Source organism: Suricata suricatta, chromosome 10, assembly GCF_006229205.1.
Source record: "Suricata suricatta isolate VVHF042 chromosome 10, meerkat_22Aug2017_6uvM2_HiC, whole genome shotgun sequence".
In the NCBI taxonomy this organism is placed as follows: domain Eukaryota; kingdom Metazoa; phylum Chordata; class Mammalia; order Carnivora; family Herpestidae; genus Suricata; species Suricata suricatta.
In genome coordinates this window covers 127,666,613-127,679,295 of record NC_043709.1, presented here as the reverse complement: position 1 = coordinate 127,679,295, position 12,683 = coordinate 127,666,613, and the positions used below count along the sequence as shown (strand labels likewise).

Below are 12,683 nucleotides of genomic sequence, written 5' to 3'. Positions count from 1 at the left end.
TCCAGTTACGTCAGATCATCTGATTGTGCCGCTGTCGTGACAGATACGTGCCCACTCAGGCGGGCCAGCCAGGGTAGGGGAGAGCCCCACAGGGACAGGCAGTGTGGCTAGACAGAGGACAGAGTTGGGAGGAGACGCGATCACATTTCTGCAGTCCCTTTAACGCCGCCAGTGTGGCCATCAGAACCACGTCCCCTGATGTCGTTGTCCATCACACACCCGTGTTAGCAGCTTTTCATTCGCCCTTGCACGCAGCGCAGAGAAGGAGCCGAGAGGAAGGCCCTCGAGTTAACCAGAGTGAAATGTGTAGTGGCTCCGAGGCCAGTGACCCCCGAGGTCCAGGCCCAGGACTTCTGCCCTGCCCTGCAACCAGAGTCAGTTCGCTCTCCTCTCTGTGCCCCTCCGGGGCCCCCTGTGCAGACGGCCCACCTCGGAGGGCATCACTGGCTCCCGATGCGGGAGGTGTCCCGTCTCAGCAGATGATCCGCACGGCTTAGTGCACCCCCTGACCGCGGCTCTCCCCCTGCCGGCCGGGGTACGCCGCGCACTCCCTCTGTCCGTCCAGCACAGATGGTCACGAAGAGCGTGGTGCCTGCAGCACCCAGACCTCCTTGAGCGAACCTGAGTTATTTCTGCAGATGAGATTTGAAAGCAGCCCCAGCTTTCACAGGAAAGAGCAGGACGCAGCACTTGACAAGAGCGCTTGACTAATTTCCTGTGCCACGTGGTTGACAGGCCGGCCATGGACAGGAGCAAGGCCGATTTCTCAGGCCACTTAGGGGCGCGCTCTCATCCATATTTTATGCGCATGCCGGCTCAGTATAGAGACTAAAATACTCCCCCTTGCCGCCCTCCTTTTTTTCTTCTTCTTCTTAAGAGAAAAGTAATTTCTGGTGAACTGATGAGAATTCCCTATGGCAAAAAAGAAAATACTCATTTATAACCATTTGTTCTGAAATATAAAGCCAGAGAGTGGTAGGTTTTTCAATTAGCAAGACCCAGGGACTCTTGGGTACAGGGGACCGCTCCCGAGTCAGTGTATTTGTTAAAAGAACAATTCTCTTTCATGCTACTATTTTGCTTTCATTAAAGAATTGCAGTATTCAATCAAATATTAATAAGGGTCTCCCATTAGTGGCTCCGCAGATAAAGGGCGCTCAGCACTTCTGGCCTCAGTGCCTCCTGCTGCCTCAGCCCTTGAAGACATAAATCAATCAATCCATCGATAAGTGAAAGAAAAGCTTAGCTGCGCTGAAATCACCTTCTGATTCTAAACCAAGTTCCAAACGAGTCAGTGACAAGGTTTCCAGTCGAACCATCTGTCCCTGAGGGAGAGGCCCAGAGAAGGGGTCCCCGCTCTGGCCTTGCGTTTGCCCAGTTCAGCAGCAGGAACTTGGACAGGAGAGGCAGTTAGTGGCACTGGTTCTCCCTCGGGTGTCTCCTGTCGTCTCCTCTCTGCTCCTTCAGTAGTTCTGTCCCTCCCCGCAGGACGCCAAGCTGCGGTTCCCCCCGCCCCACCGGCGTAGCGGGCTGCCAGGACCCACAGCTCGGTTACACTTTAGAATCACCATCTTTAAAACAAAAGTCATCGTCTCCTCGTTGGCAAGAAAGACTTTATAAAGTCCCATCAGTATTTAACCAGCATCCAGATTGGTGCCATGTTCCAGATCAGACCCCCCCCCGCCCCCCAGGGGGTTGGCATGCCCGTCCACGGACAGCCCCTAGCCCCTGCCAGGCACATTGAAGCCAGCACTCCGCAACTGGCAGGAGTCTGACTCTTTCACCCAGTGTGCCTGCATCTAAACGTGCCTCTTCCCCTTTACGGGGCAACAACCCATCCTGCCATCTCTTCCAACTTGGAAACCCTGGGTTGAGATGCTTTCACGCCCCTTCACGCCACTCAGCTCCCGCTGCAACGGCAGGCCTGCTGGGCGGGCCTTCGTTGAGAGAGCAGGCGGACACCGCCGAGGCCCTGCGCGGGGACTCGGACGCGATGTTGGTTCGCTCAGAAGCAAGGCTTGAGGCATCTAAGCCGGGGCATTTATCAACGTCCCTTCGCATGTCGATTTCCTAAAATCCACTTGTTCTCACTTACCCATCATCCCGCAGTCAGCCTGGGCTGTCCCGAGGTTTTCTCCACCGAGACAGCAGTTGTCTGTAACTCAGAGACAATGAAAGTTTATTTCGTTTTCCTTTCCCATAAAGTGTAGTCAAATCTTCGCTGCCATGTAAGATAACTTTCTGCTTGTTTAAGAATATTCCAGCTGTGTTTATGGTGTTCCAACAGTCTCCTGCCAAAACCCTTGACAGATGAATTGGCAGTATCTTCGGGGATGTTGGCGAGCACAGGCTGGTTTTAGCCATTCAGTCCTCATTTGTTTCTGTTCTGTCTGATCAGAATATTAGGATCGGGCTTTTGACTTTTAAAACATGTACACACAGTGGACTCCATTTTGATCACGACGTTTTAGGCCCGCCCACAAAGTAGTATCTAAACATCTGTGGAAACTCGTATCAAATGCCCCTGGGCCGTTAACCACATTTTGCCATCTCGTTCTGAATACAGTCTTCGAGTCTCAGGGGTGAGACTTTGCAAACTTGTACGTCCTGCTTTGCCCACAGTCTCAGGTGCCATAAAGGAGCCATGTCTCCAGGCCAGTTTTAAGTCAACTAGCCCACCATCGGGACTGTGCATTGGAGTGTTCGTTTTGATGCTCTCCTGTTATACTGGCAGCGTAGGTTTTAATAAACCGTGCCACCGCTAAAACGATCCAGCGAGGAAAATTGGCTGCGTTGAGAACTTTCTTTGGCTGAATGGGAATTTATAAACAAGTTTTCCATAGGCTGAAAGCTCCTTCGTGCTGCACAAGTTATTTTAAATTATGCTTCCTCAGTTGAAACATAGCCGGCTGCCGCTTCTCTTGCAAAGCAGCAGAAAAGCAGGCCTTGGCATTGTACATGCTTTTGAACGTGCCGGTCCGCTTTCTTGCTGCAGACCAAGAACTCATCAAGTTCTCTCCAAATTCTCTTGCAGCTGAGAGAAGAGGTAGGACACCTGAGTGAAGATAGCTTTTCAGTTGAGATGACAGGTGTAATAGATGTGTTCCAGAGTCTTCTCTGTGACAGGGCCGCGTGCTTTCCTTAGATCCTGTCTGTAGGAAGAAATTACTTGGAGAAACCTTTCCCCAGTCAGTCATTTATCTGTTTTAGCAGCAAGAAGACAAAACCTCACCAAGCAGGGAGGAGTTCAGCTCCTTCCATTTCTTTTGCCAATCTGTGACATGCTGAAAGTGGAGACCGTAGATAATTGTGAGGTAAATTACAGGTTGGCCGCATTTAAGGACGGAATTTTTCTTTTCCTTTTTTTCTCTCCACTATTATGTTTTTGGAGAGGCTTTAAGACAATAATATGCAGGCTATTTTACCTAACAACAACAATTTTTAAAAACCCTTTATTATTTTGGTGCCTGTATCTTTTTCTCTGTTCTCCTGTTTCCTGCATTTTGGTCAGTAACCAGAGAACCTGCTACTGCGACAATGTATCCAGTAATCTAGAACAGAGGAGGGCAGGCCCTACAGCATTCTAGAGCAGTGAAGGGCTCTACCCACAGTAATCCAGAACAAAGAAGGGCTGGCCCTACAGAGGTCTAGAACAGAGGGGGGCTGGCCCTAGCGCAGTCTAGAACAGAAAGGGGCTGACCCTGCAAGGTCAGAACATCTAATTCTGTCATGACCAGTGGATTTCATTATACCCAGAAGCTTATTTTTCTTAAAAAAGGGATCAGTTGACCTAGGTTATTTCTGTCCAGTTGAAAGCCACTTCCTTGGCTTGTGGAGGAAGCTAGCAGCCAGCCTTGATGGAAGGAGCGTATATGACTCTGTAGTATTGAAAAGCCACTGACAGGCCTGAGGCCTAATTCTAAAGCCACCACCGTCTTTTCAGTGGCATAGAAAAGAAAAATGAAACTCAAGCCAAAGGACTAATACAGCCTGCTGTTTTACAAATGTCACGAAGGTTCACAAGCTACCAAACCATGAAATACTCGGTCCTGAAGTTCTGGAGCTCCATCCAGAATGGCACAGGGAGGGGAAGTTTCAACATGCGCTCTCACTCTATAAACGACAGTAATTGTCTCTCCTAAGTAGTTGAACCCAGCACACAGGACCGGACTTGACAGAGCCCCCGAGGAGACAGGTTCTCTCTCACTGGAGTCAGAGGGTCACAGGCGTCATCAGATTTGTCCGGTCCTTTTTCTAGATGCAGTAAGGGTTGTATAATCAGAAGCATCTGTTGAGTTTTTAATTGCAGGTTTCAGAAAGGAGAGAGCAGTGGTTCGAGTTTATAGAGATGGAAGTTTCTTGTTCTATTGCTAATCCTTCTGAGACCTGCTAATTGCTAGATCTTTCTCACTAAGTTACTTAATAAGTTCTACTTGTTCTGAAATTGTGGTAAATGCATAAACTGTGCCTTATTGATTTCTGTTGACATTTTACATGTGTTGTTGTTGTTTTTTTTAATGCATTCTTAACCTCCATTTGGAAACTGTCAGTTTGGCACATGTTCCTGGATAATAAGAGCAAATGAAGTGAACGACAGTCTCCGTGACTGTTAAAGGCAGAATTAGCCCAGGCTTCACACAGTGTCCAAGATGCCTCCATGAGATTAATTGCATTTGCCTCTATTGTAGTCTCAAGAAATGGAAAAAAAAAATTTAGTGTTATTTCTTTCTGTCAATGATATTGGTGATATTCAATGTTTTTGCAAAAGCGTATTACTTTGAGACTGATGGTAAATTTGGGGCTAATGGTAGAGCTACGTTGAACTACGGAAGCCCGGTAGAGGTGACGTCCTGTGCCTCACACACGTACACACATCTTCCAGACGCCTTAGAGAAGACTCCCAGGTCGCGTTTACTGATGACAGAGGGCGTGCCTCACTAGTGAGCTCCCTCGCGGCTGTAATGCCAGAGAAGTCACGGAACAGCTCGGCATTCATAGCAAGCTAGACCTCGGGCTTCGTAAGGCCCGCCGAACCGCGAGGCGACTCGAGAGATGACTCTCCCATGTACTGAGAGTGTTGTTGTATTTAAAATTACAGCATGATGCAAAAAAAAAAATGCATTGACTTATTTTCATGACTGGATGTTTTTGTGCTTTGGGGGAAATGGACAGGTGTTGCTTTCTCTTATTGCTGTTTGATTAAAAGGTGCTAATACAGTATTGACTTGATAATCTCACCAGGTACACACGCAGAGCAAAAGAAGATCTATTTGATGGCCCAGAAACTGACTCCCATAAACCAAACAGTCGGCCGGTTGTTTTGATGTAGCACACCCTATTTGGCTTACAGGCCACAAGGGCAAGAGGCTAACGTTGTTGATGCTAAAGTTTCACTTCCGTGCACTCACTCTGAGCTGACAACAGGCTTCAGCCACTCAGTGTTTAGATCTGCTCCATTTGGAAATCTTTTAAGTAGTAATAATAATAATGTTGCAAAGAAATTGAGTGGAACACTAAATTATTCTTTGATACCTAAGTTCAAACTGTGCAAAGCTAAAGAAGCTGAAAATCAATGCACTTTTAAAGTCATTAGAGATCATAAGTGAAATAAGTCTGCACTGCTTTAGCTAAGCTTTTAGTGTGCTGTGGTATTATTATAAAATCAGCCTGAATCTGCATTAATTTCACAGTCTTTTTCTCTAAGAAGCCCAAGGGTGCATGATGAATAAAATGTAAATCTCAGAAGGCAGTGTTTTTATTAGTGAAAAGAGCAGTGAGCCATGTAGTTGGCGCGCTGACCTGCACGGTGGCCAGCGCCCCTACAAGGCGCAGGCAGTATAGACTCTGGGTATTTTCCAGCCCGAGAAATAGAGCCACGGGAAGGTGAATAGGGCCCCCAGGAAACATGCAGAGAACTGTACATCGTCTTGTGTATGGTGGTCATTAGGCCAGATCTCTGATGCTTCTCCGAAATCACAGCTTTGAAACGTCACAAAGATTTTATACAACTCAGAAACCCAATGCAGATAAAGGTTCACCTTCTATGCACTGTCGAATATGCTCAGAGTAATAGAGCATCTGTTTTTGTTCGTAATCAATAATTACTAGTTTGTGCAGGATGTGGTATATTTCTTTGCATTTAAATAGCATCAGTTTATATGTATACATATATATGTTTTAACTACCCAGAAGAGAGTCGATCTATATATTTGCTGACATTTCGAGCTCTTGGAATTCATTGGCTAATTTGCCCTTGGTGTGAGGATTTTATTATTTGCTGCTTAAAAATCAACGCTAAAATTTGAAATCCAAAGCCCAAATGTGTGGATGCCCTAAGTGAAGATAATCAGCCAAGGAGAAAATGTAAAATAGCAACTTTTTATTTTAGAAAATGCAAAGTAGATCTGGCTTAATTTCAAACCCCCGTGGCTTAAAAAAAAAAAAAAAAAGCACCTAACTACTTTCCCCTCATCTCCATTTTTAAAAAATAAACTAGTCAATAAATAAATCTTTCTGCTTTGGTCAGATTAGCAAGTCAGCACTGTGCGTAAAAAGCAAACTAAGATAAAACCAAGAGCGAAGTTGTTGACTTTTATGTACTACTGAGAACAGTGTCGTCCTGTGGTAGTTCTCGTAGACTGTGTTGGTTTAACAAGCGTCCAACCCTTTTGTCTTGTTGTTTTTTGTCTTTCCTGCTCCCTGTCCCCTTGTTCCCCACAGGCTGTGCGTTTGTCACATTTTCTACAAGGGCAATGGCACAGAATGCAATCAAAGCCATGCATCAGTCTCAGACCATGGAGGTACTGTATCATCTGCCCTTTCTTTGTTTTCTTTGTGCAAATGATGGGGAATGGTAAAGCAGCTCTCTCCTGTGCGGACTGGTCACGTGACAATCACAGATCGACACTGGCGCTCTCTCTCCATTCATTCATATTCATCCTCTCTCTCTCTCTCTCTCTCTCTCTCTCTCTCTCCCTCTCCCTCTCCTCTCACTCTGAATTTTTCCCCTAATGACTTGAAATGCATTTAGTAAAACCTTCCACTTGCTCTACATTATTTTTTTGAGCCTTTTATTGCAGTGGCCCAGGCCCTGCATCACCGCGTCCTGATGCAGTTGAAACCAAGAATCATTCTCGACCTCTGAAGGACCCCGTCTGTCCGTGGTCCAGGGTCGGTATGGAGTAAACCTTAACAGCCCGCACTCCAAATGGCAGCCTGCCCTGTGCCTATCACGGGGTTCTCTCTCTTTTTTTTTTTCCTCTCTCTCTGTTTTTTTTTTTGTTTGTTCTTTTTTTTTTTTTTTCCCAAATATGGGGTCCAAGTTCTCTTCAGTCCAACAGAATGGTGCTTTTGCATCAAGAATGGTGGGAGAAAATTAATACTTCTCCTACATTGTTTAACCAGTGAGAATATTAATGTTCAATAATCCCTTGAAAAACGAGTTTTGCCTTTTTACCAAAACATGCGCAATAAAAGAAACATAAAGGCTCAAATCCATTCTCCTAATGAGAGATAGTGGCTTTGGGGAAAGATAAATATGCTGATGTGGGTGTTCACCCACAAACATAGAGCGGCGGCTCTGTGCTTCTGGCCTGTGATTGGGGGCTGGCCTTTCGGAACTTTGCACAAAAGCATTCCAAGAGTGATACGCTGTCACTGACGCGGCGCTGTCTGATAGAACATTTGGGAATGCATGTTCTGCCGTACTCTGTATACTGTGCCTCTGTGTATGGGTGATCTTTTCCGGAGGTGGCCCTGTGGCGTTCCCTGAAGTGACGTTTTCATCTTCCGAAAAGCAAAATATTTTCTATTTGATTTAATGTGCAAAATTTTCTTTATGGATTGTTTGCGCTTCTTTTTTACCTCCATTTTTTTGGGGGGGGGGTTATTTTTTGTTTGTTTGTTTTGTTCGTTTTTTTGCAATGCTGCATCTCCCAAAGCATGCTGGGAGCTGAGTGATCATTCCGCATCACGTTTCGTGGGCAACTTTTTTTTATAGCGAGCCAAAAGGTGGGCGGCCAAGGGGGGCGAGAGTGTGCATGGGCTTGTCCTTACGTGTTCACTGTACTCTTCTGAGTTTTGATACCAGCATTGCAAAGCCTACTGTCTTTTTCTAGCTTCATTTTGACTTTGATATTCCTAACATATCTTATATAATCACTGTGTTTTCCTTTCAGTGCAATGCATTTTTAAGACACTCACACCCCCCTACCTGAAGGCAAGCTCAGGTGAAAATCGGACACACTAGGAGATAATTAGCAGGACTTTGAAATTCCTAGGGACGCAGTCTCGTACAACATGCTGTCACACGTTGATGCTGTGTTTGTCGCACACTTTCTCTTCGGCTGTTCCGTTACTGGGGATCAGTCTGAATCCCAGCTACATTGTAGGTTGGAGAGAAAAATGAAAGTACCATTAGAAAAAAAAAAAAAAAAAAGGTCTTCACCTGTATTCATTATCTTCCATACATGTGCTTCATCTGTAATTATTTTTATTTCCTGTAACTTAGTGATTTGTACCTTAGATGATTTTTTTAACCTACATTCTTTCAGCTCTAACTCAAGTGCCTTCATCTGGGCCCCTGAATAAAGCCACAGAGGATTCTGGTCTGCGTTCTCCTGTGTTCCTACACGGAGAAAGTTCGGGAGCGTAGCGCAGACCTGGGTGTGAACCCGAAGGAAGGAAGACTAGACTCAGAATGAAAAGACTATGCGAGAGACAAAGGGGCATATCCATTCCTAAGAAATCCTTGATCCTTTGGTATTAACATCTCTATTATAATGTAAAATCAAATTTAGTACCTTTGTTTTTTCAATCTGGAAACCCTTGCTCAACCAGAGGGGCCTCGGCCATTTAAATGTCTTGTTGAATTTTAAAATACTGAAATGGAAGATTGTATATTATGCAGTCACGTTATAGTTGTCCACCTGAAGTTTGTCAGGGTGTTTTTTTTTTTAACTACTTTTGTTATTTTCAGGACTCTGGCTCACATCTTTAACCAAGATGTATTATCTAAGAAATTTGAATTCAAAATGATTTGAATGTCAAGGTTTAAACAAACATGTTCTTAAGAATAATTAATTTTTATATCGTACCTTTTATTTTTCCACTGTCCTCCAACCTATGCCCAGCCCATTTTTCCTTTTTATCGTTTAAACAAGCTATTTTGGGCCTGACTTTTTGCTTTCATATGATTTTTTTTTTTTTTTTGGTATTTAAGGAAGAAAACACACAACCGTAAATGTATTGTTAGGAGGAGACGCTGTCCTTTGTAACGGAACAAACTTGAGAACCACAGTAACAACCCTTTCCATACAAAAGGCTCCCTCTGTCTAATTTCCATCTTCAGAGTATTTTGCTCTCCTTAAAGTGATGAAGTACTGAAATACGGAACAGAAGAAGAAAAATGAAGTATAGATTTTTTTTAATGGTGGAAATACTATTTCCGTGCGGTTGACTGACATTTAACATTGTGTCCTGTGACCGTGGCAGCCAGAGCTGAAGACCGACACGTGCGCTGGAGGTTCACCACTGAGACAGTCACCTCAGTTTTCCCACAATGCCTTGGTAATGCCAGGCCCCATAGCCTCCCACCTTCACAGCTGCCCCCCAGTAGCCACCCAGAGTGATGAGGGGGAGAAAAAGCACCCAGGTTTGTTTTCTAGAAGAGAGGAAAATGACCCAAGGGAAAGGGAGAGAGCTCGTTGAAATAGGAATACCGAATTTCTGAGAGGGGAGGAGAGGTCTGTTATGCTGAGTTTCAATACAAGTTGGGTTGGTTTTGTTTTGGTTTTTTTTAATCACCTGGGTAGACTTTCTACTTGTTACCTCAGCAGAATGCAGAGGTCAGTGGTGAGGAGCCGTGTAGACAAGCCAGGGGGAGGGGCGGAGAGGGGGGAGCCGGGCCTCTGCAGGGGGATGGCCAAGGCCTCTGAGGTGCTCTGGGAAGGAAGTCCTCCTGATGAAGGCCCTTGTTTTCCCGAAGGATCGTGTGCACCTCAAACAGGACATGAGTCCGTCCTGTTCTAGAACCCCGAGCCTTTCCCTCCCTCACTCCTTGCCTTTTAAAGGCAGTGGAAACTGAAAAGCATCTAGAATGGTGACATCCAGTGAGTCCAAAAGTCAAGCGGGCACCTCCTGCCGCTCAGGTCTGCTCCCTTAGCTGGAACCCCTTCCGAGGCTGGGGGGTTGCGGCGGCCCCGGGCCGGGGGAGGAGGAGGTGCGTCGGACAGGGAGGAGCGGCCGCTCTGCAAACACCACGGCTGGGCCCCCGCCTTCCCTCCTCCCCGTTCCTAAACCAGCCCGCTCCCCCCTGCTGAGCGTGCCCTGCCGGGCAGTGTCCCGCACCTCAGCTCCAGAAGGCATCCTGAAATGGGAGTGAGCGAACAGAATAAGTGAATGAGGGCCGTTTTCATCCCCGGGACGGCGCGGCTCCTTCTCTGTCCCCGGCTCACGCCTGGAAACAGGCAGACACACAGGCAAGTCTGTCTGTCCGCCAAGCGAACCACGAAGCCTAATTACAGAACCTGGGCAAGGTCTCTCGTCCCTGAGGAGGCCCGGGAAGGTCGGAGGAAGACACGCGGAGAGAGAGGAGAGGCAGTTTAATAATCCGAGCACGAAAAGAGCAAACGGCTGCACCGACCACCAGCTCCCCCGAGATACCAGTTGACAGTATCTGGAATTTTCTCTTGATGGTACTGGTCAGAGAAGAAGGAGGAATATCAAACAGTTTAAAAACCCTTCCAGACGGTTCCGTGTGCACCAGGATAGTTGAGAGAGCTAGACCCAGTGCTGAGTGTCATGAGAGGCTTCAGCCAGGCGGTAACCCCCTCTTCACTTTCCGCTGTGTCTGACCACAGGGCTGCTCCTCGCCCATCGTCGTCAAGTTCGCGGACACGCAGAAGGACAAAGAGCAAAGGCGCCTCCAGCAGCAGCTGGCGCAGCAGATGCAACAGCTCAACACTGCCACCTGGGGGAACCTGACGGGCCTGGGCGGACTCACCCCGCAGTACCTGGCGGTAAGTGCGGGACGGGCCAGCGCCCCACGCCGGGCTGCCCCCAAGTTCGCGAGAGAATTCTTCTCGGGGCTCTTTGAATCCCAGAAAATTATTGAAATTGGTGTTGATGCCGATTACTTTTTCCAGGTTAAGTCAATGAGCTTGAGGAGGTGAGTCACTTAATTCCGGCCCGACCCTGGCCGTGAAGAGTCCTCCCCCATCCCTACCTCCCCCGCAGGCTGAGACTCTACCCAGTGTTGTGGACCGTCTTGCTTGAGAAGGGGCCGCAGGCGCTTGCTAATGATCGCCTGACACTGAGGCAGGTGTGACACTGAGGAGAGGCCAGTGCGTTCCACGTGGGGACCGGCGAGACCCCCTTCACGCTCTGATTCGTTATCTTGGCCCTTCCCTGTGGAACAGGGCCCACAAAATCCAATGTTACTTCATGTAGTTGAAGCCAAAAAATTAAATCCTCCTTCAGGACAAATCAAATCAGCCACCATTACATTGGCTTAAACTTTGCATTTTCCTGCGATTCCCCGTGCTCCCCATTTCTGTTTTCTGCCAGTATCAGGAGTACAACACAGCGAGCAGGCTCTAAGCAGCTCCCCGGCGAGGCCTGACGAGCACAGAGCCGCGAGCCCCAGTGTGGACTCGACACTGCTCGCCGCGGCCTCCGCCGGCCCTGCACTAACCGTGCCTCCGTTGGTCTCGGTTTCCATCCATCTTTCCTTGAACCACTGCCAAGCCGTGGCGCTCCGCCCCGTTTTCTGCCCCGGCACCGAATGCTGGGCTTCCCGCCTGATGAACGTAACTTGCTCTCATGAGTTGGGCGGCATGTCCTGGCCTCTCTTGGTGCACACCTATGGGTGTGAGTGTGTCCTGTCCTGATCCTGTCACTTGACGCTGTGACTGTCCCTCTCGGGATCGCGACCCGTTAGCCTTACTTTGGAACAGCCTGCGCGCTTGCGCACCACAGTCCTCCCTGCGGTCCTGGAAGGGAAGAGCCTGCGTCGTGTGCCCGTGCGGAAGAGAGGCTCATGGAGGCTGTCTCTGCTCACCCTGCCCAGTGCCCAGCGGGGTCTGGCCCCAATAGTTACTCAATACATGTTTGCTTAATGAACAAGGCATGTGCTTCTCCGGTCTTCGTGGCAGCCATTAGCAAAAGCACTGACTGAGGTGACTGTCCCCTTCTAGCCATTTCTCTGTCGTAGCCACAAAGGCACCATGAGAGGGCTGCTCAGATGTCTTGCTAACATCTATATATGTGGTGCCACATTGTTTTCTTGGTCTCCCCGTCTAAACTTCTATGAGACAAGAAATGAGTCTAGCTTAACGATGATTTGTTTTCCCCAAACTTGTGCTTCTGGATTGTCACAGGACGTGTGTTTAATCACAGATACCAGAATTGGTGTCAGGCTGATGTCAGGCTCACCTTTTGATGATTTCTAGGAAATCAGCTTCCTACTCCATCATTTCTAAAAACCAAGACACCTGTGCCTGTCCCCAGCCTCCTGGCACATCTCCCATGCCGTACGGCTCACTAAAATCTCTGGCACATATGTCTTGGACTGCATCTGCGGATTATTTCCATACCCTGAAAGAGAAGTCATTGCAACCTCTCTTACAGACCCCTATTTTTATATGCACTTACCTATGTTTGCTCCTACCACGGGCTTCCGTTCT

General features: G+C 47.6%; 1 protein-coding gene across 10 annotated transcripts in view; it reads left to right on the top strand.

The window, feature by feature from the left end:
• CELF2 (CUGBP Elav-like family member 2) overlaps nt 1-12,683 on the top strand; it is a 397,022-nt gene that overhangs the window by 328,594 nt on the left and 55,745 nt on the right. For all 10 annotated transcript variants that reach the window (XM_029955262.1, XM_029955268.1, XM_029955269.1 and 7 more), the window contains exons 6-7: nt 6,721-6,800; nt 10,860-11,018. In XM_029955262.1, the coding sequence (XP_029811122.1) occupies nt 6,721-6,800; nt 10,860-11,018 (239 nt within the window). The remainder of the gene's footprint in view (nt 1-6,720; nt 6,801-10,859; nt 11,019-12,683) is intronic.